Source organism: Danio rerio, chromosome 12 (genome assembly GCF_052040795.2).
Source record: "Danio rerio strain M-AB ecotype USA chromosome 12, GRCz13ab, whole genome shotgun sequence".
In the NCBI taxonomy this organism is placed as follows: domain Eukaryota; kingdom Metazoa; phylum Chordata; class Actinopteri; order Cypriniformes; family Danionidae; genus Danio; species Danio rerio.
In genome coordinates this window covers 3,445,121-3,469,061 of record NC_141032.1, presented here as the reverse complement: position 1 = coordinate 3,469,061, position 23,941 = coordinate 3,445,121, and the positions used below count along the sequence as shown (strand labels likewise).

The 23,941-nt window shown below is 37.5% G+C and overlaps 1 protein-coding gene across 1 annotated transcript; it reads left to right on the top strand.

The window, feature by feature from the left end:
- Positions 1–139: 139 nt before the first annotated feature.
- On the top strand, positions 140–23,430 carry rfng (RFNG O-fucosylpeptide 3-beta-N-acetylglucosaminyltransferase; the record flags this gene model as incomplete). Its single annotated transcript, NM_001001830.4, is given in 11 exon segments — positions 140–575; positions 4,411–4,867; positions 8,978–9,026; positions 11,137–11,239; positions 11,676–11,829; positions 12,176–12,261; positions 14,787–14,952; positions 15,188–15,273; positions 16,527–18,322; positions 19,513–19,526; positions 22,100–23,430. Coding segments are annotated over 8 exon segments (1,089 nt in total).
- Positions 23,431–23,941: the final 511 nt, after the last annotated feature.

The window sequence follows — 23,941 nt, the reverse complement described above, 5'->3', positions numbered from 1 at the left end:
ATGGGCTTTTTGTGATTATTTGCACTCTGTGTTGCTTTGATTAGTATTCGTCATTCCAAATAAAACAATCAAATGTGTGTGTGCGCGTGCGTGTGTGCGTAAATCATCAATAAAAGGCATAGTGACGACATCCACATCCGCCAGAGGGCGCTGGTTTTCAAAACGTGCGTCTTTGGCATCAACAGAAAGGACAATGTAGTTGTTGGATATATATTTGGCAACGCGCAGACGCAGAGGTCATTATAAACAACCCAAGACAGCAGAGATGATGCACAACTGAACAACAGAGAGTTTGAGCTGCTGAAACCAAAGATATGCGTGAAACTTTATAATAAACAGCGGAAACTGACTGAACATATGAGCTCCAGAAGCAGAAGAAGTCAAGCAGGAACAATAAGGCTTGTGTGATTCATGCTGATTTCTACTCGACGAAAAGCTGCTGAAATCACCGACCCAGCCTTCGCCTGCGGATTATTTCAGCCTAGCATGATCTATACTGATTTCTGTGGTTTCACCGGTTTAAAAGTCTGGAAAATGAGGAGTATATTGACCCGAAACCAGTCCGACCGCTCTCGGTAAGACACAATAGTTACCAATGTAACGTTAACGTTATGGCTGAGGAGAAGAAAATACGCTTTATTTTGTTTTAAAAAGAGTGTGTTTTTAACATTTGAATGTCTTTATTTTAGCTGTGTGGAGTTTGTGTGAAGTTTTAGCTCAGCATTGAAAGAGAAATGCGAATGAAACTGTTTTTTACTTTGTGTGCAGATGGACGCTTTATTTAAAGGGATAGTTCACTCGAAAATTTAAATTGCTCACTATTTACTATTGAGGTAAAGGGTGTTTTATAGAGGCACATTCGTTCAGTGACAACTTGTGACTCAGTCCCAATAATGTTTACAACGTTACTTTGAATATTTTGTCTGAAATCGCTTGTAAGTATGATTTCAAAACAACATTAGCACTATTTAAATGAATGTGAAAAAAGTTGTACTTTCATAGTCATTGGCTGCTACTATAATTTTCTTATTTACAGTTTGCAAAAAATACTTTTCTGAAATTATATTAAGGAGAAAGTCTGAATGTGTGAATATAAAAACTAAAGAGAAAGAGAAATGATAATAAAACATTGTATATTACTTCGTGTGTGCTGCTGAATGCTTTATTTAAAGGGCCAGTTGACCCAAAAAATGAGAATTTACTCACCCTAAGTTGGTTCCTAAACTTTGTTTCTGTGAGTTTCCGTGGAACACAAAAGAAGATATTTTGAAGTTCAGAGGTGTAAAGAGTACCTAAAAACCATACTTGACAGGGCTCGAAATTAACTTTTTTACTTGGTAGCACCGTTGCTCCCAACTTCAAAAATTTAGAAGCACCAGAGGAAATTTAGGAGCACCAGAAAAAAAATTAGGAGCACACACCAAAAATGATTGAGCACCGCTGCAAATTGTATTTTAAGGGATTTATTGTATTTTAAAACAACATTAATAGGACTGACAAAAACCAAAATTAACTATCTAACTAATGCTGAGATGACATTGATATTTGTGTGCAATAATTCTAAAATGAATGTCGAATAAATATAAAATATTAATGATGATGAAAATGACAATAATAGTAACAATGAATTACATTTGTCATCATCATGATGCCTTGAATGTGCTTGAATGCAAATTATCTGCTATAAAAAGTCTGTTACTTTATGAAAAATAAATGGATAGTTTGCATCAAACAAAAATGAAGCACTGCAGTAAGAAATATTTATTTTGTACTGCTGTTTATATATGCATGTCAGTTTAATAAATAATATTTCTGCAACAAAACAAACAAAAGATTATAATAAATAATTAAATTCAAGGCTGAAAGCTGCAAAACAGTCATCAGTAGCCTAACTAAATAAAAAATAATAATAAAATACACCTCAAGTAAGAATAGACAAAAGTAAGTAAAGTCTCACTTCTATCACTCTTTAAAAGTTTTGGTTTCAGTTTGTGTCAATTTAAAGGTTTAGTCTGAGCTGATCTTCATGTTTCTGTGTTAGTGGAAAAGCAGGCGAGTCAGCCGACCCAATTTATGAGCAGGTTGAACAGAATTCTTGCGATGACCACCGGCGCAATACCGGTCTTTGTTATGAGCCGCAGTTTCAGTGTAAACTTAGTAAAGGCGAGCTTCTCTGGCGATGATATGTACAGTATTAGATTTGACTTTTAGCGGACATTTGCGCTGAACACGCATCGAATGCAACGCATCGAGATTCGGGCGCTTTCTCCGAAAAGCACGTACTCGATTGATCTCAGCTGGCGGATCATTATTCACCTCGTCATGATCGCTCTCATCTGCGCCTTAACTTTAGGTGGGGTTTGCAAACCTGTGTGCTTTAAGTTTTCACTCTTCAGCCGTTTGCATTTCCTCTAGTCATAAAAGCTCCTTCCCTGTCATCTGACAGCGGAATACCTTGAGTTATTGACGGCGTATATAAACCAATATAGCGGCAGGGAAGAGCGATTCAGCACGTGTTTAGAAAAAATCTAAACAGGTCGCACTACAACCATTATCTGCAGTCGCACTAATGCGCCCAAATATATTATGAGGTCGCATAGATTAATTTTCGGGCGCATATGCGACCAAAATGGTCGCAATTTCGAGCCCTGCTTAAGTAAAAGTACAAATAACTTACTGTAAAAATGACTCATTACAAATTACAAGTCACCAATTCCAATAAGACTTGAGTAAACAAATTAAAGTATACATTTTTAAAAGAACCTGGGTATTTTACTCATACTGAATGTAGGCTAAAAGAACACCAAGAAAGGTTTTATTTCCTAATACAGAAATTAAATTGAACACCTCAATGTTTCAAAATTGTAGAATAAAATAAACAACAAAAAAAGAAAACAAAAAGTCTCAAACTCAAATGTTCAAAAAAGGCACAAACAATTTTTAACATTTTTTTTAAAAAAGTAGTAAAACGTAGTAAATAAAAAAAATTCAGAGCTGACTTTCATGTGATTCAGCTCTCAGGCCGTACTCACACTATGTACAAATGCCTTGAACCAGGCCAAAGCACGCCTGTCCCCCCCTCCTGTCTCCCCCGACGGCCCACACTCGCACTACAGTCGGGCCTGGGCACGCTTACGTCATCGATGCTGCGCTGTTCAGTGAGCGCTCTCGCTCAGCACAGTGGAGATTTCTCTAGTTATATCGTTTAAGGGTGCTTTCACATCTACACTTTTCTTTCGGAACGTGTCTCGATTGCCCAGTTAGCGCGGTTCGATTGGCATATGTGAACAGGGCATTCGCACTCTGTTCCGCGCCAAAGTAATAGCTCCGAGATCGCTTGAATGAGGTGGTCTCGGCTCGATTGAAACGAACCCTGGAGCGGTTCGATTGCAGTGAGAAAGCGATCCGATCCGAGCGCGGTTATATCACAGTGTTTTATGGATATGTAATAGGCATTCGGCGATATGAAGAGAGAATTATGAGTAGGGCGGGAAGTTTCGCGAGTCTCCGGATGCCCGCAAACGAGTGATGATCTCCCAGTAATCTCGCGTCTCCCTCCCAGTCCTCAAATAGGCATCGTTGCGCAGCCTTCTCACCCCTCCCCACCGTGTCTCTCCTCAGACACATCGCGCGCGCACCCTGTCAATCACCATCAATCCACCACCTCTCCTGACAGCTGAGCGGGACGCTGCAAAATAAACCCTGACACTCTGACCAATGTGAGGAGAGTTTACTCGCACGTGACTTGTTTTAGCTCTTTTGGTCCGATTAGAAACTTTGCAGTGTGAAAGCGAACCGCTCCAAGAGCAAAGAGCAACAATGTAACAATTTTAATCTCTGTTTCGGAACAACTGAATCGATTCACAGGTTTGAAAGCAGCCTAAGTTGTTTAATATAAAATGACATGCAGTCAAATATTTCGCCAAACAGTCCATAAGGCGCGTTGGCGCGTTTTGCACTCACACTACAAGCGTACCGCACCAAAGCTCAAGTGAACCGAGCTCAGGCACACCTCTTCCAACCGGGCCAGGGCTGGCTAAGTGAACCAATCCTGAGCCCAATTCAGCGCAGTCACACTTCTCAAACGATCCGGGAAACAGGCCTGGGCACGGTACGGATGGCATAGTGTGAGTAGGCCATCAGTCTCAAAGGGGGTAATACTTTTATTTGGGGTAGTTTTCCAATTGATTAGGATGTTTTCTCTAAAAATTAAACAAAGAGGAGCAGTGTTATTTTTCAACTTGGTAAACTACGTATAAATTCAATGAAAAACACATCACAAATAGTCATGTCATGTCGCAGTGTTTTTTTTTGCCATATCAGTATTTATTTAGTTTATTATATTGAAGATTTAAAGATGATGTAAATGAGTGTATTGATGTGCATGTGTGTGTGTGCGCGCTTTTGCAGAATGATGCACTGAAGATGGGCTCTGCAGCAGTGAGTCAGGCAGGCGCGGGCGGTTGAGCTGGCGTTCAGCATTGGAAGAATGCACTTATCCCATGTCGGCTCCAACAAAACCTGCTTTCTGCTTTCCCTCGCATTCTGTGCCCTGCTGGTGCTGCTTATTCCCTCCTTACAACCTCCACAGCGTCAGGCGGATCTGCCTCAGCCGCGGCCCCATGCCAAACCCGCCAAACACCCACTCAAAAACTCTCTCTACAGACCAAATGAAGACACCAGGGGTGGTAGTTTTACTCAAACAACTCCACCTGAGAACCTGCAGAAGATGGACGATCTAAACTCGCACTACAGAGACTTCCTGGACTTAAGAGACATTTTTATTGCTGTGAAGACCACTAGGAAGTATCACAAGTCCAGATTGCAGCTCCTGTCCCAGACCTGGGTGTCCAGAGCGAAGGAGCAGGTGGGAAGTGTTTTATTTACCACAGATTCTCACTAGACTGTTGTTCCTGTGCCTGCTACTAAAGGTGAAACTCCTAACACATTACAAATTCTTTCGCATTCTTTTGCATAATGAAGCCTGTTAGAATTAAGGATAAATTCTGGGATACATCTAAAAGTTGTAGATGCACTTTGTCGAAAACCAACACAGAAAATGCAAAAAAAAAAAATGTCTTCGAATTTATTTATTTTTTTACATTTATTTGTTGTCTTGATTCTAGTCCAAATATCTAAAATCAAGATGCCTTTTCTAGACAGCCAAAAAATATTATCTTGTTTTCAGAAGTAATAAGCAGGGCTCGAAATTGAATCTATGCGACATCAAAATATATTTGGGAGCAGGGCTTTACATTAACACTCGCCAACCCGCCAAATGCGGGTAGATTTCAGCTTTGGCGGGTTAGACACCTCCTCTAGCCACTTTGGCTGAAAATAATTTTTAAATTGTGGTTTTCTTAAAAGCAGGGTTCGACTATAAGAATGACCCAATATGTGTGCAAATGTGATCTTTGAATGGAGAAACAGCATGACTGACCAAAAAATTAAAAAATAAATAAATAAAAAATTGCATTCGCGCGAGCAGAGGAAAGCAGATGAATACCGAATGAGAGGATAATAATCACTCGCGCTAACAGCTGATGTTTAAAGCGCGTGCGCGCTCCTGTTTCCATCCTTGAAGCATGCATGTCTGGAACTCAACTGTGATCGGATCTTTCAAATAGTCAGGCAAAAAAGTAATGCTAATGCACCCACAGACACAGTCTTGATGCATTCAAGAGCTCCAAATATGTCTTTTTGTAAGCAGCACTTGCTTTCGCTTTGAACAGATTATTAATTGGCCTTAACCGTGTGATCATCCTTATCACACAGTATGTTTTTCACCTGCTTTCTTTTGCTTACGGTTATTTTTGTTTATTCAATTCAATTCAGCTTTATTTGTATAGCGCTTTTACAATGTAGATTGTGTCAAAGCAGCTTCACATAAATGGTCATAGTAACTGGAACAGTGTGGTTCAGGTTTTAGTGTTTAAGTTCAGTTCAGTTTAGCTCAGTTCAGTGTGGTTTAATCATTACTGAGAGTTTAAACACTGAAGAGCAAATTCATCGATGCGTAGCTCTACCAATCCTGAACTATGCGAGCCAGTGGCGACAGCGGAGAGGGAAAAAAAACTTCACCTGATGGGAGTGAAGAAAAAAAACCTTAAGTGAACCAGACTCAGTTCGGCACGACCATTTTATTTTCTCCGCTGGCCAAAAGTCTTGTGCAGAGCTTTATATGGTTTAATTATCATTTTTTACAACAACATTTGCTTTAACATGAGATTAACTCTCTATTTATGTGTAGTTAACTGATCTGAGAGTCCTTTAGCGAGGACAGATTACTGTGCATATTTTTGATACATGACAATAATTATTTTTAAAATAATTTTTCTTAGTTTTTTTTTAAAAGAAATGTTTCGTTAAATAAAAAGTATACAGCTATATTTATGTTGTGTTGACACATTTAAAACTTGTGGCTAAGAAATAATTATTGTTTGATTATTGTTTGAGTTCTGAAAAGTCCTGTGAAATAAAAACTAATTGCAGTATGACACTATGAAACCATGAGCTATTTCCTCATACACGACACACAAAATGTGAAATGAATGAGGCATTTGGACATAAAAAAAATCTAAATCAAGTAATTTTAGCATGTCAAAGTCATATTTATGCATATAAAAATATTTTCCCAAAAACAAAATTGTGACTAGTGAAAATGCAGAGTGGCTAGTAACGTTGGAAAACTACTAGCCACTGTGGCTGGTGATCAAAAAAGTTAATGTAAAGCCCTGTTTGGGAGAATTTGTGCGAGTGCAAAAAATTGTAGCCGAGCGACCGGTTTCACTGCAAAATGTTCACCGCATGCGCGTATTTAGGAGACATTCATAGGGATATTTGCACCAAACAATGCCAAACGCATCGCTCAGGAATGGTTTAAAACCGTTGACATGTCAACTTGCCTCAGTAAACAAATCCCGCAATACTTGCCCCGCCTTCAAGCTCTTTTTATTCGCCCACTGCGCTAGAACAGAACGCGAATGGATTGGTTAATATCAGCTGTCAATCACACAGTTCAGATGACAGAGAGCTACAGCCCTGAAAATTAAGAGGCAGAATTAAGTGTTCAGATTGGGCAGAATTAAAGTGTGCTCCCTCGATTGGCTAGTAAGACTATCACACACGAACTGCAGTCATGCATTTGCTTTGGCCGGGGTAAATTAAATGATATATATATTCCATATCACCGCCTTTTGGGATTAGCTAACCACATCATTTCAAATGGCGGTTGCGATTAGATTTCGATTAATTGCACGGCCTTACTATATAGTATGATCGTGAGTAGTATGAATGGGATTCGGATGTACTACATCCACCATTGGTCATTATCACATGACCTACCTGCGTCAGTTGCATTGCTCAACTCTTATTCTCTTGCGGTGCGTCATGGGTAAGCGTAGCGTCCGTTTGCTTCCGGGTACTTCTCGCATACTTTTTTTTAAAATACTATGAATTCGGACGTACTTCATAGTGTTTTTAACATACTATATAGTATGGAAGTATGCGATTTCAGATGCAGTTTTAGTGTTTGTTTACTGAAATAACCTTGCTGCCAAAGGCGCCAGTGCGGTAGACACTGCCCCTTCCTGAGGCCTCTCTCCAGAGGCCCGAGTGTGGAGCCCAGAGGGGCCCCAAGATTGACTTAACCTGTAAAAGCAGCACAGAACCATTGTTTTGCCATTGCACAACAGGGCCAAAATGCACAGGAGAAATTTCAAGCGCTCTGCTTTCCTCATAATGCTGGATTGTGTGTGTTTGGCAAGTGCCAGCTCATGCCAGAAGTAACATTCTTTCCCTATTAGATTTGCAATCTGCAGACTTCGGGACCAAGTCCACACTCCTCTTTCCTCATGTGACTTTTTCACTCGAATACCCTCATGGCATTTTTCACTGTGGTTTGGTTCTAATTTGTTGGGGAGTTTACAAGATTTTTCAAACAAGTTTGTTTGTCATGTTACAATAAGTCTCGAGTGAAAGTCTTTAAATCCTAAATCCAGATATTCTCAAAGGGGCTTTGTTCAGCAGATTTAAGTGTTTAAAAATACCAAGATTTATTTATTTTTTGCACAAGGTTTAGGCCTGTCACAATAATCAATATATGGACTTATCGCATGAGCTCAATCATGGTTAAAAAACACTATACACTTTACTATAAATAACTATAGTATATCTTCATGTGCGTGTCTGACAGCTGAAAATGGATCTGGTAGTAAATATTGCAGCCCCTGTTAAGGGTGGTTTATACTTCTGTTTCTAGTGATCGATGTGATTCACGGCGCCTACCTTTCGTCTAGTCGTGCATTTATACGTCTGCTTATATACTTACAGTATATATATATATATATATATATATATATATACACACACATACACATATGCATGTATATTATATATATATATATATATATATATGTATATTTTATATATATATATATATATATATATATATATATATATATATATATATACATAAATATATATATATATATATATATACTGTATATACATACTGTGTATATATATATATATATATATATATATATATATATATATATATATATATATATATATATATATATATATATATAGACTCACACACACACACAGTATATATATTAGATTTGCAATCTGCAGACTTCGCGACCAAGTCCACACTCCTCTTTCATCATGTGACTTTTTCACTCGAATAACCTCATGGCATTTACTATATATATTACTATATTTAAATATATACAGTATATATATATATATATATATATATATATATATATATATATATATATATATATATATATATATATATATATATATATATATATATATATAAATATACAGTGTATGTGTGTATATATATATATATATATATATATATATATATATATAGACTGTATATATATATAGACTGTATATTTAAATATAGTAAAGCCTCATCTCACATTATCTCAAACTCCTGTACTGACTTTCTCTCTTTCAGACGTTTATCTTCACTGATGGGGAGGACAAGGAGCTCCGGCTGAAAGCAGGTAGTGTCTCTGAGCTCTTGTTTAATTATAACACCATTTTAAAAATAAGGTGAAAATAAGGATAAAAGCATCTAAAAACCCTAATAAAATCTCACTATTTGAGTAGCTCACTAACCAGCATGGCTAGCAAGAGCAATCTCATATCCATGCTACATTTCATCAACACTGTAAAATGTGGAAATATTTAATTTCTTGAGGCAAATTACAGAAACTTCCTATCTTAAGGCCCCGGTATACTTCAAATTACATGCAAGCTAAAACTAATTAGCTTGAGAGCAAAAAGAAATTCTAAACATACACTTCATTGAACGTGCACACAAGGATATCACCTATATACTATATAACTGCAGGTCAAATATCTTTATATATAATAACTTTGACTGTTAAAAGCAATTAATTACTAGTAAGGTTGTCCTGATGCTGGATTTCGGTACCAATCGATACTGAAATTTTTAAAACTATTCTATGAATAAAATCTATTTCCCGCTAACATTTGAGCGCTGTTGAGTGCGTTCTTAAACGGCGCTGATTTGCCTTTGTGTTCACATGCACAACAGAAATGACTGTAATTGCCTGTGAAGGTCATCAGTGCACCGAACTCACCGCTGTTTACTGAGTGTAGCCACAGATACAGGAACACTGGAGCGTTTCAAAGTCATGATGCATCAGCGGATTGCTCCTATGTAAGCTCGTAGATAAACCAGCTGATTTTCGCGGCTGTTTAAACGCTCCAGCGTCCTTGTATCTGTAGTTACACTCAGTAAACATCGGTAAGTTTGGTGAACTGATGACCTTCACGGCCATCGATTATGAAAGAAATAATACCTTTTAAACTTTTATTTCCAATGCAAATCCAATTAGATCCACTTATTTGGTAAACAAAGCAAGTCTCTCATATAATATCTCTGCTATAAGACAGAAAGTATGACTTTACAAACTGTATTGTAAATAAATCAAAATTAATGTTTTCATATTAGTCAATAATATTATTGTTATTAATTTAACCTCTTAAACCCCTGTGCTATTTGGGGATTTCTGCCTGGATTTTGCCTACCCAAATTTTAAAGCTTCCCAAATCCACATGCAGAGGTGTAAATGCAAATATTTGGTATAATTTTAAAGAAAACCCTTTGAATTTTCATAAAACACTATTGAAAATGTTAAAAATATCTGTATATGTTATCTGTGTTATAATAAACACCTAAAAAAAGACCGATCATTGCTTTCATATTTCACTATTCTTTTATTTGATCAAACATAATTCACTGTGTTTGGACCATAACATAAATAATGATTACTTATGCACATCACCTCAAAAACAGAGGAGAATGGCCCTGAAGCACACAGCATAAGGTAAGAGATGACAGCTGTCTGTGCTATCTGGGGCTGCTTATTGATCATAAATGTATTGTTTACATCTCTGCATCATGGAAACACCGCGATTCTTTCGACAACTGTTTGATATGTGAATATAATTCAGTAAAATGAATGCTAGAACCGTATGAGCACCGGCAAGAGCTTTCATTTGAGCTATAACTTGTACATGTGTCATACATGAACCATATGAAAAATATGAAAAGTTCAATACCCAGCTCGGGTATCCAAAATACTGTGTATTTAAGTGTAAATAACTTTGATAAAGTAGAATAAAAACCAAAGTAATGCATATGTGCATAAAATATAGCTTCTACACTTTGAAACGAAACCACTTAAGAGGGTCTGGTGCAATGCTAGCCCTTTAAATCTGAAAGCGAAAGTTGATGACGTCACAGACCCGGAGTTTGAGAGGTTAAAAACTGAATAAATGTAAATTTACACACATTTACAAAGGTAAATAAATAGACTCAATGATGGGCTAAAAATCCCAGGTGGATTTTGTGTGGGCCTTGTTATCAGCAAAGCTCTCTCTCTACTGTTGAATGTGATTTAAATGATTATGATGTCTTAGAAATCAGTATTTCGCTGTGTCTTCATGCACCAACCTAACTAGGCTATAAGGCAACAAGTAAACTCTCTAGGCTTTCAGACTCAGCTGAGATCTTTCTGTAATATGCCCTCTGATAAATCATGAAGCGTTGAGTCATGGTCATCATGTCATTGTCTCCTCAAGGGCTGAACATCATCAACACCAACTGCTCGGCGGCTCACACACGCCAAGCCCTGTGCTGCAAGATGTCTGTGGAGTATGACAAGTTCATCGAGTCACAGAAAAAGTTGAGTCCATCACATTGCATTGCATTCATTCATAGCATATTGAGCTCATTCTTGACGTACGAGCCGATGCGGCCATTGGAATCTTTCACTTCTCAATCACTTCCATTGATTTGCAGATGTTTAAAACTACTCGTTATGCTGCTTCATGCTGCTGTCGCGTATTTGCACTCTCCCTGATATCTGTCTTTATTTGCATATAGTATTTTTGTATGTTTATTTCTGTATTTTTGATAAATTTTTGTATGTTGTATTTATATTTATAGTACATTCACATTCGTCTTGTAGTGTTTTTATCTTTTGTATGCACCCAGGGTCTGAGAGTAACTCCATTTCAATTCTCTGTATGTCATGTGGCAGAATTGACAATAAACTTTGATTTTTACAGTGTTTTCTTTTTATTTTTCTCTCTCTCTCTATCTGTCTGATGTTTTTCAGGTGGTTTTGTCATGTGGATGATGATAACTATGTGATCCTGCCCAGTCTACTGGAGCTTCTGTCCTCGTACTCTCACACACAGGATGTGTATCTGGGCCGGCCTAGCCTGGATCATCCTATAGAGGCTGCAGAGAGAGTCAAGAGCGACGGATCGGTGAGCTCCTCATTGGTTTTCTCTGGGACGAATTACAGGACGAAAGATTAAAGGGATAGTTCACCCAAAAATAAAAACGTTGTCATCATTTACTCATTCTTATGCTTAAAGCTTTGTTTTTTTTTTTTTCTTCAGTTCAACCCAAAAGAAGATATCTTGACCATTGACATCCATAATATTTGTTTTCCCTACTATGGAAGTCAATGGGTGCAGGATTTTTAGCTTTCTCCAACAGAATAAAGAAGTTTTGAAACCACTAGATTGAGAGTAAATATCGAGTAAATGTTCATTTTTGGGTGAATTATCCCTTTAAGCTTGTATTTTATTAATGTTGTGTGTTCTGCAGGTGTCAGTGAAGTTCTGGTTTGCCACTGGTGGAGCTGGTTTCTGCATCAGTCGAGGTTTAGCGCTCAAAATGAGTCCATGGGCCAGGTGAAGTTACACTTCTAATGCTCTGAGACTGTGTGAACAAGAGGTGTCAGAATTATAGTTTGTTTTTTTTCCGATGCACTGCAATGCAGACGAGGATTATTGAGGTATCAGTTCAGTAATAGATCATAAGCAGTTATTACACACTGATGTCACTGGAAAAGTTTTAAAATGCACCTGGAAACTGTTTGAAAGTGCTTAAATTTAACTTTGGAAAATGAGGAAACAGTTTGAAACCAAAAATCTGGTTTCTTTCTGTATCACGTTTTTGGAAACCTTATCACGTCGGCCGAGAAGATCCGTCTGCCGGACGACTGTATGGCAATTTTTTGTTTTTAAGAGGAGGAGCTACTGTTTCCCACCCTCTTATGATTCAGTTGAGATTACGTCAAACATCGAATTAAAAAAAGCACAATAAATACTTCGAGAAGATTCTCTTGTATGCTCTTTGTAAAAGCATTTTAACTATCGAGCATGTTTTATTTGATTTTAATTCTGTGAGAATTTTTTTTTTCCCTTTCTTAAAAATGTTAAGAAAGTTAAGAAAGCTAAAATTCAGGATAAAAGAATGGCTTATCCTCCGCTTGTTCCAAATTTCCATGAGCTTATTACACACCAGAGGTCGCGTTAACCGAATATTTTCCGTCATTGACAGATTTTTTTCAGCAGAGACGGAAAAATCTGAAGGTGATTATGCTGAGGGTGATCTACTGTAATTTGTAGCTAACTGTAATTCCCACTCCTGTCCAGCTGATGGCGATTGCCCTTGTTTTGTCACCGCTGCGTACAGTTGCAAAAATCTCACAGCAGCTGAGTGTGAGTTTCTTTAAACGGCCAAATAGTTGTGATATTAATAATAAAGGTGAAAAAAGAGGAAGTGATGCAGTGGACGATGAAGAACAAACAGACACAAATCCTCAGTCGCCGACAGCTGTTGTTACGGGCCAACCAAGCGGCAACAAGGAGGTCAGGTGGTTTGGAGTGAACGCAGAGGGGTGAAGCCGCGCCCCTGGTGCTGAAGGAGCGCGTGCTGCAGTACTATTTCCCGGTGAAACAAGTGCTTGCAAGACGGGGAAATCCCACATTCAGAGAATCCAGCAAACTTCTGATCACTTCCTTAGGAGAAATGTTTCCTAACTACAAAACGCTGCTGAAGTGGCGCTACCCAGATTGCAGGTAGTAATCGGCCCGAGCTCGGCTGCCCTTCGGCGGCTCTGACTCTGCATCGGTGAGTGTTATCCAGGCCGAGTATGGCCCGCAGCTCGCTCCCGCACATGAGTGTGATGCGGCTGTAAACCACTGGCCCGATTCCTGTTAACCAGATCTGGCCCGAGTCTGCCTGTAGAGTCCGGGCTGCTTCTGGCAAGACTCTCCAGTGTGGCAGCCGAACGCGGCTTCAGCCTCCAGAACAAATTTAAAACGGAGGCAAAGACACAGAATTTAATGACAGTTGCCTCTGCATCAGTCTCTCTTGATGCGTTTGATTACGCACAGGCAAGCACCCAGCTCAGGTCGACGCAGGAGAAAGATATGAGTTAAGGCAGATATGAGGTTTTGTTCATTTGTCAAATAAATAAATGAATAATTTAGCCGATATGCTCGTCGTGCAAGTTCATTATTAAAATATAAATGAAAAAAAAACGTAAACATGCAAATTAATTGACGGTCAATAATTTTTACAACCCTCTCTTTCAAAATGACGGACAATGACAAAGTCTAAAATCAACATTTTAAATACTTATATATCAGCGCTGTTAAGGCTGATTTATACTTCTGCGTCAAACGCTGGCGTATGCTACGGCGCTGACGCATAGCCCTTCGCCATGATGTCGGCGTTGCTGACGTGCACCTCTCAAAAAATGTAACTACACGTCGCAACGACGCGTAGCGCAAGCTCTGTGATTGGTCGGCTTGGTAGCGCTGATGAGTCTGGGCTGGACCGAGAGCCGCGCGAATGGTGCTAGCCTGATGGAGCGATTGTTTACAAGTGTGGAGTCCCGTGAAGGAGCTCCGGATAGAAAGTTTTGTTTTGTGTTTACCTCATAGTTAAAGTTGTTGCACGTCCGCCGGTTCCTGCCTCAAAATGAGCGAGTTTGAGCCTCTTGTACATTCAGGAAGTGTTCAGGAAAAGCAAAACAGCAGCGAAGAAACTCGACACCGAGGAACATTTACACCTTACTGCCAACTAGCGTTTCGGAAGTGTTAATGCAGACCAACAGAGACAGCGTGCAGAAGTATAAATGCACAGCCACGCGCGTTGCATGCACCGTGGGTTACGCCGGTCACTTGACGCAGAAGTATAAATCAGGCTTAACGTGACCTCTGTTACATACTGATGTCATTTATCTTCCATTTGTCATTTACTTTACATGTAAAGTGCTGGGAAAGTTTTATAATGCACCTGGAAAGTGTTTGAAAAGTGCTTGAACTTGACTTTAGAAAGTAGGAAGAACCTTGTATGGAATATCATACAGTATATATTAATTGCTGTGTACAACTAAAATATCCGGTTTCTTTCTGTCTTGCAGTCTTGGAAACTTTATCACAACAGCAGAGAAGATCCGTCTGCCAGATGACTGTACAATTGGCTACATCATCGAGGCGCTGCTGGAGGTTCCTCTCACCCACACAGGCCTGTTTCACTCACACCTGGAGAACCTGCAGAGACTGCCTGCAGAAAACATCCTGCGACAGGTCAGAGCACCGACAGACACACTAACAGAGTAATCAGCTAACATTATTACAGATCTGCTGCAAAAGGAGTTATAGACATGATGTAGGTTTGTTTCCCTGTGAATAAAAACCAAGACCCCTCTTTTCTCCCCACACGCCATGGGTTAGGGTTATATACACTAAACACTTGCCTACTCTAATCCCATAATGCCTGTTCTGCTTGATAAATCTGTAATCCTTGGCTTTTCCTCCACAGGTGACCCTCAGTTATGGTGGATTCGAGAACAGGAGGAATGTGGTCAGTGTTGGAGGAGCGTTTTCATTGGCTGAAGACCCAACACGGTACAATTAAAAATAATAATAATTTTGCAATTGCCTTTATACAATTTAATGCATTTTTGCTCATTAAAAGTGTTTGTTTCTTTAAAATAGCTAATTGTAACTTTGATTTTAGAATAAAATTTGACTAATTCTTTAAATCCATGCTTATGAAAGCATTAATCTATAACCTAAAAATGTCTCTTATATGAGTTACTAATATGAAACCTTTTTCTTTTTTTCCATAATGTAATAAAAGACTTTACTGTCACTTTTGATTAATGTAATGATCATGCTGAACAAGTGTGGGTAGTAATCACAAAAAACGTTTGTTTTTATACACAGTTTTTGTTTTTGTTTTATTATATACAGTTGAAGTCAGAATTATTAAACCCCCTGAATTATTAGTAGCCCTTTTTATGTTTTCCCCAATTTCTTTTTAACAGAGAGCAGATTTCTCCAACACATTTCGAAACATAATAGTTTTATTAACTCATCTCTAATAACTGATTTATTTTATCTTTGCCATGATGACAGCACATAATATTTGACTAGATATTTTTCAAGACTCTTTGAAGCAAATAGTAAAGAAATGTCAAATTCCTCCATCAGAGATGAAACTTTTTATCAACGCTTACATTTTTAAACAAGTGGCAAAAATATCTAGGTCAACCACTAGGTGTCAATCCAACATGCAGCATGTTTACCTCAAATTTTTTATATTTACACTTAATAAAAACAGTCTGCAGAAACACTTTGATTGACATTCTCCCTTTGTTCATGTCATCAGAGGGGGAAAGCCCCGCCCACTAGTGACCATCTCTCCCTCATTAGTATAGGATGTAAAGCTCCAGTCACACTGGGCTTTTCTCCCCATAGACTTCCGTTCATACACACACACACGAATGCGTCAGACCGGAAACTCAGGTTGCTGCGGTGCAACTCAGACCTGTGAAATCGCATTACTTGACTGCGTGAGACCAATCGAGGATCAAAACCTCTTGACAGAAATTTAAAACATGGAGCAATCGCTCGCTTATTAAATGTCTAATAAGCTTGATTAATCCCGCCCCTTTTCGCAGCGCCGCACGACAGAATATCACATGCTCAACCTCTAACGTGACCGCAGCTCTTGTCTTGTTTTTGAATCCGCCACTATGCTGACACACAGGCATCTGTAGCTCCGCCCTCTTTTGGTTTCTCACTTCACAATGTCTATTTACAGTTGTAAAACTGTATCATTTCCGTGCTGTATTAAGGAATCAATATGTTTTCAGGTTTAAAACGGTTCACTGCAAGCTCTACCCAGACACCGAGTGGTGCCCACGCAAGACTCGCCATTGACGTCTGGTATACGAATGCATCATCATGGAGCATCAACTTTCTCATGCTTTCCACAACACTATCTATACCAAAGGAACAGGCAGAATAACTGAGCACAGATTGTGATGGTTGCAAATAAGAAACGCTAGTTAGATCACATTCACAGACTACAGTATGTTGTATCTCCTTTGCCAGAACAAAAATCTAAACAATCTTAAACCAACATACATTTACTTAAGCAGAAGAAGAACATATCTCAAAGTGTCTTTCAGTTGGTTTTCATTTATAAACATTGATGTTTTCTCCTGTTTTTAACACAAACTTATGATTGAAGTGATGTGCTGCTCATGTAAATGTATGGGGATTTAAGATTTGTGGTATTTTTATAATGGGAGACAAGACTAATATTGAGCAAGAAAATGTTTTTTCATTGTATCTGGTACTTTTAAATGAAGAAACAGGGTGGCTGACACTCTTTTTCCTCTTGAAATACTGCGTTCTGAGAACTGCCAAGTGATTTACATAAAGCGAGTCCCTTTCATAAGAGCGTTTCGAAAGGATTGCGCAATTATTTTCTTACTGAAATGATTTTATCCACATTTTTTGTGGCTTTGACATCATCTTTATTGAGTTGTCCTTTTCCTAAAGGCCATAAATATGCCCAGCACAGCCCTTTAGATTTGTGTGCGATGATCTGCAACGTCTCCAGGGATGAAGAAAACTGTATTGATGCATCATCTTAGCATTTTGTTTGCAAGATTTATGCAGGCCAGCTCATCTGCTGCCAATGTTTCTCAGCATGTTCTTCTCGGTTTGTGTTTTGTGTATCCAGAAGGCCATTTGCACTCGGTATGCCTCTAGATTTATAGGTTGCCGTTAAGTATTAAGGGAATAGTTTAATACACAAAACGAAAAATGCACTCACTTTCAAGTGGTGTCAAACCTTTTTGGGTTTCTTTTGTCTTTCTGTTGAACATAAAAGAATGCTGAAAACCTGTAACCATTGACATTCATAGTAGATTAGAAAATACAGTGGAAGTCAATGTTTAAAGCATTCTTCGAAGTATCTCCTTTAGTGTTCAACAGAAGAAAGTCAAACAGGTTTGGAACAGATGCTGAAACAACACAATTGTGGAGGTTTTTTTGGGACAACTTAATTGTTTTATGTTCAATCCACTTCAGTTTATTAAGCTTAATTGATTTGTGTGTGATGATCTGGATGAAGAAAACGGTAATGATGCAAGGTTTGTGCAGGCCAGCTCATCCACTGCCAATGTTTCTCAGCATGTTCTTCTCTGTTTAAGTTTTGTGTATTCAGAAGGACATTTGCACTCCGTATGTCTCTAGATTTATAGGTTGGCATCAAGTATTAAAGGACTAGTGCATTTTTCATTATGGGTATTAAACCATTTACTCACTTTCAAGTGGTTTTAAACCTTTATGAGTTTGTTTTGTTTTTCTGTTACATGAAAGAAGATATTTTGAAGAATGCTGAAAGCCTGAAACCATTGACATTCATAGTACATTAAAAATACTGGAAGTCAATGATTCAAGCATTCTTCAAAATATCTCCTTTTGTGTTCAGCAGAGGAAAGTCAAACAGGTTTGGAACAAGTACACTTAAAACGCTTGTTCAGTCTACTTACTTAATATGAGCTGAAAACAATTCTGTTGGCTTTTTTTAGGATAACCCAATTGTTTTACGTTCAGTCCACTTAAATTTATCAAGCTTAATTGATTTGTGTTGGGACAACATGAATGAATTGTGTGGAGCCCTGCAGTGTAAAATGTGTGTAAATAATTTGAAGTTTTGGCTAAACTATCCCTTTAAGACTGAATTGAAGATATACAAACCAAAAAGCATTGGTCCAGATCTTGCTAATTCCTCCATTTGCTTTTTGTGGTTCCTATTAAAATGTTTTAACATTGAGTTATTTCCATTGAAAGATTAAAAACAAGTGTTCATGTTCCTTCTGATATTTGCACAAACACGTTCCTCACTGCAGGCCAGTGGTTTGCGTGAACATGCCAAAACGATCTCTTTTTCCTAATGTTCTCTGAACGTGCCTGCTCTCCGTTGACACTACCAAATGCTGTTATTGACTGTTCTTTTTGTTTTGCTCCTCTTTTTGTTGGTGTTTTTTTTTTGATAAGGTTGTATGATTTTGATTTTAATAAATTTATTTATTATGCAGATGTACTTGTATGCATAATTTATTTAAACGCAATACGGCTTCTGACTGTTCATAAGATGTGTCATAAAATCACCAGCCACTTTAATGGGTATTTTAACTATAGTTGGTGTGTGTGTGTATGTGTGTTTATTTTTTGTGCCTTTTATTTTGTACTCATTAGATATTAGGTTTTATTTTCACTTCTAAAAATTTACCATATTTTCACTACAAATAACAATATTACTGTAGTTAAACCATGGTAGCAATCAAACCAGCTATGGCTTTGTTACACTTAGCATAGTTTAATCGAGCCTAATCTCATGAGAAAACGTAAGTGTTTTACGGTTTCCCAGTTTAGTGGATAATTCGTACGAATTCGTATGAGCATAGTTAAGTCGTACGAAATTCTACGATTTTAAAAAGGAGGCGTGGCACCTAACCCCACCCCTAAACCCAACCATCTTTGGGGGATGAGCAAGTCGTACTAAATTGTAAGAATTAGATCGTACAAATTAGCCACTAAATCAAAAAGTTACGAATTGCTGTGAGATTGTGTTGTTTAATCGCAGTATTAGTTAATGGTTATACAACTGGCAATCAATGTGCGCACAAAAAATAATAGTAATAATAATAATTGTAATTTTTATAATGGAATGTGGGATAATTCGTAATTGTAATATAAACGTATTTAACGTATTTAAGTTCAGACCAGTTAAACAGGGCCAGACAGAATCTGTGGATTATTTATATGTTAGGTAAATGTATCCTGCTGAAAACAAAGCTAAAACCAGTCTAAGCTGGTTGGCTGGTTTTAGAGGGGTTTTGTCCATTTTCAGCCTGGTCTTAGCTGGTCAGGCGAAAGAGGTCTGGCTGCAGACTCATGCAATGCTTTTTAATGGGCTCACCTAACCCTAATCCTACCACTCACGGTGATGTCACTAGCTCCATTGAGTGCATTGGGTCTGATATTGCATCGCCAAGAAATGTAATCTCAGCTTGCATCATAAAGTCTGTATCCAGATACTATAGAGTCAGGCTGGAAAATGACCAGCTAAAACCAGCCTTGACCAGGCTGGACAAAGCTTTAAGTCAATGTTTCAAGCATTCTTCAAAATATCCCCTTTTGTGTTCAACAGAAGAAAGTCAAACAGGTTTGGAACAAGTACACTTAAAAGGCTTGTTCAATCGACTTACTTAAAATGAGCTGAAAACACAATTCTGGAGTTTTACATTAAGAAGAATACATTTGAGAAGATTGAACATAAAACAATTAAGAGTAATTGATTTGTGTTCAATGATCTGCAACTTTTTTTAAGGATGAAGAAAACTGTATTGATTGAGGTTTATACAGCCCAGCTCATCTACTACCTTAGCATGTTCTTCTCTGTTTGTGTTTTGTGTATCGGGAAGGCCATTTGCACTCGCTATGTCTCTAGATTTACAGGTTGGCGTCAAGTATTAAAGGGATAGTTCACCCAAAATGGGAAATGCACTACTTACTCCCTTTCAAGTGGTTTCAAACCTTTGAGTTTCTTTTGTTTTTGTGTTGAACATAAAATAAGTTATTTTGAAGAATGCTGAAAGCCTGTAACCATTGACATTCAACTTAGATTTAAAAAAAATATTATGAAAATCAATGATTCAAGCATGCTTCAAAATATCTCCTTTTGTGTTCAACGAAAGAAGGTCAAACAACAAGATTGGAAATAAATACACTCAAAATGCTTGTTCAATCTACTTAAAATGAGCTGAAAACTCAATTCTGGTTGCTTTTTTTTTTTAAGGTTTCCCCAATTGTTTTGTTCAGTCCACTTAAATTTATCAAGCTAACTTAATTGATTTGTGTTGGGACAACATGAATGAATTGTGTGAAGCCCTGCAGTGTAAAATGTGTGTAAATAATTTGAAGTTTTGGCTAAACTATCCCTTTAAGACTGAATTGAAGATATACAGACCAAATCTTGCTAATTCCTCCATTTGCTTTTTGTGGTTCCTATTAAAATGTTTTAACATTGAGTTATTTCCATTGAAAGATTAAAAACAAGTGTTCATGTTCCTTCTGATATTTGCACAAACACGTTCCTCACTGCAGGCCAGTGGTTTGCGTGAACATGCCAAAACGATCTCTTTTTCCTAATGTTCTCTGAACGTGCCTGCTCTCCGTTGACACTACCAAATGCTGTTATTGACTGTTCTTTTTGTTTTGCTCCTCTTTTTGTTGGTGTTTTTTTTTTTATCTGAGGAACTGATAAGGTTGTATGATTTTGATTTTAATAAATGTATTTATTATGCAGATGTACTTGTATGCATAATTTATTTAAACGCAATTCGGCTTCTGACTGTTCATAAGATGTGTCATAAAATCACCAGCCACTTTAATAGATATTTTAACTATTTGGTGTGTGTGTGTGTGTTTATTTTTTGTGCCTTTTATTTTGTACTCATTAGCTATTAGGTTTTATTTTCACTTCTAAAAATTTACCATATTTTCACTACAAATAACAATATTATTGTAGTCAAATCATGGTAACAATCAAACCAGCTATGGCTTTGTTACACTAAGCATAGTTTAATCGAGCCTGATCTCATGAGAAAACGTAAGTGTTTTACGGTTTCCCAGTTTAGTGGATAATTCATACGAATTCGTATGAGCATAGTTAAGTCGTACGAAATTCTACGATTTTAAAAAGGAGGCGTGGCACCTAACCCCACCCCTAAACCCAACCATCTTTGGGGGATGAGCAAGTCGTACTAAATTGTAAGAATTAGATCGTACAAATTAGCCACTAAATCAAAAAGTTACGAATTGCTGTGAGATTGTGTTGTTTAATCGCAGTATTAGTTAATGGTTATACAACTGGCAATCAATGTGCGCACAAAAAGTAATAGTAATAATAATAATTGTAATTTTTATAATGGAATGTGGGGTAATTCGTAATTGTAATATAAACGTATTTAACGTATTTAAGTTCAGACCAGTTAAACAGGGCCAGACAGAATCTGTGGATTATTTATATGTTAGGTAAATGTATCCTGCTGAAAACAAAGCTAAAACCAGTCTAAGCTGGTTGGCTGGTTTTAGAGGGGTTTTGTCCATTTCCAGCCTGGTCTTAGCTGGTCAGGCGAAAGAGGTCTGGCTGCAGACTCATGCAATGCTTTTTAATGGGCTCACCTAACCCTAATCCTACCACTCACGGTGATGTCACTAGCTCCATTGAGTGCATTGGGTCTGATATTGCATCGCCAAGAAATGTAATCTCAGCTTGCATCATAAAGTCTGTATCCAGATACTATAGAGTCAGGCTGGAAAATGACCAGCTAAAACCAGCCTTGACCAGGCTGGACAAAGCTTTAAGTCAATGTTTCAAGCATTCTTCAAAATATCCCCTTTTGTGTTCAACAGAAGAAAGTCAAACAGGTTTGGAACAAGTACACTTAAAAGGCTTGTTCAATCTACTTACTTAAAATGAGCTGAAAACACAATTCTGGAGTTTTACATTAAGAAGAATACATTTGAGAAGATTGAACATAAAACAATTAAGAGTAATTGATTTGTGTTCAATGATCTGCAACTTTTTTTAAGGATGAAGAAAACTGTATTGATTGAGGTTTATACAGCCCAGCTCATCTACTACCTTAGCATGTTCTTCTCTGTTTGTGTTTTGTGTATCGGGAAGGCCATTTGCACTCGCTATGTCTCTAGATTTACAGGTTGGCGTCAAGTATTAAAGGGATAGTTCACCCAAAATGGAAAATGCACTATTTACTCCCTTTCAAGTGGTTTCAAACCTTTGAGTTTCTTTTGTTTTTCTGTTGAACATAAAAGAAGATATTTTGAAGAATGCTGAAAGCCTGTAACCATTGACATTCAACTTAGATTTAAAAAAAATATTATGAAAATCAATGATTCAAGCATGCTTCAAAATATCTCCTTTTGTGTTCAACGAAAGAAAGTCAAACAACAAGATTGGAAATAAATACACTCAAATTGCTTGTTCAATCTACTTAAAATGGCTGAAAACTCAATTCTGGTGGGGTTTTTTAAGGTTTCCCCAATTGTTTTGTTCAGTCCACTTAAATTTATCAAGCTAACTTAATTGATTTGTGTTGGGACAACATGAATGAATTGTGTGAAGCCCTGCAGTGTAAAATGTGTGTAAATAATTTTAAGTTTTGCCTAAACTATCCCTTTAAGACTGAATTGAAGATATACAGACCAAAAAGCATCGGTCCAGATCTTGCTAATTCCTCCATTTGCTTTTTGTGGTTCCTATTAAAATGTTTTAACATTGAGTTATTTTCATTGAAAGATTGGAAACAAGTGTTCATGTTCCTTCTGATATTTGCACAAACACGTTCCTCACTGCAGGCCAGTGGTTTGCGTGAACATGCCAAAACGATCTCTTTTTCCTAATGTTCTCTGAACGTGCCTGCTCTCCGTTGACACTACCAAATGCTGTTATTGACTGTTCTTTTTGTTTTGCTCCTCTTTTTGTTGGTGTTTTTTTTTTTATCTGAGGAACTGATAAGGTTGTATGATTTTGATTTTAATAAATTTATTTATTATGCAGATGTACTTGTATGCATAATTTATTTAAACCCAATACGGCTTCTGACTGTTCATAAGATGTGTCATAAAATCACCAGCCACTTTAATGGGTATTTTAACGTGTGTGTGTGTGTGTGTGTGCGTGTGTGTGTGTGTGTATATATGTGTGTGAATGTATGTGTATATATATATATGTGTGTGTGTGTTTGTGCCTTTTATTTTGTACTCATTAGATATTAGGTGTTATTTTCACTTCTAAAAATTTACCATATTTTCACTACAAATAACAATATTATTGTAGTCAAATCATGGTAACAATCAAACCAGCTATGGCTTTGTTACACTAAGCATAGTTTAATCGAGCCTGATCTCATGAGAAAACGTAAGTGTTTTACGGTTTCCCAGTTTAGTGGATAATTCATACGAATTCGTATGAGCATAGTTAAGTCGTACGAAATTCTACGATTTTAAAAAGGAGGCGTGGCACCTAACCCCACCCCTAAACCCAACCATCTTTGGGGGATGAGCAAGTCGTACTAAATTGTAAGAATTAGATCGTACAAATTAGCCACTAAATCAAAAAGTTTTTTCAGTAGGGTGAACGAGTCTTTATATAGAAGAGCCACGAATAAGTCAAGCTTAATGT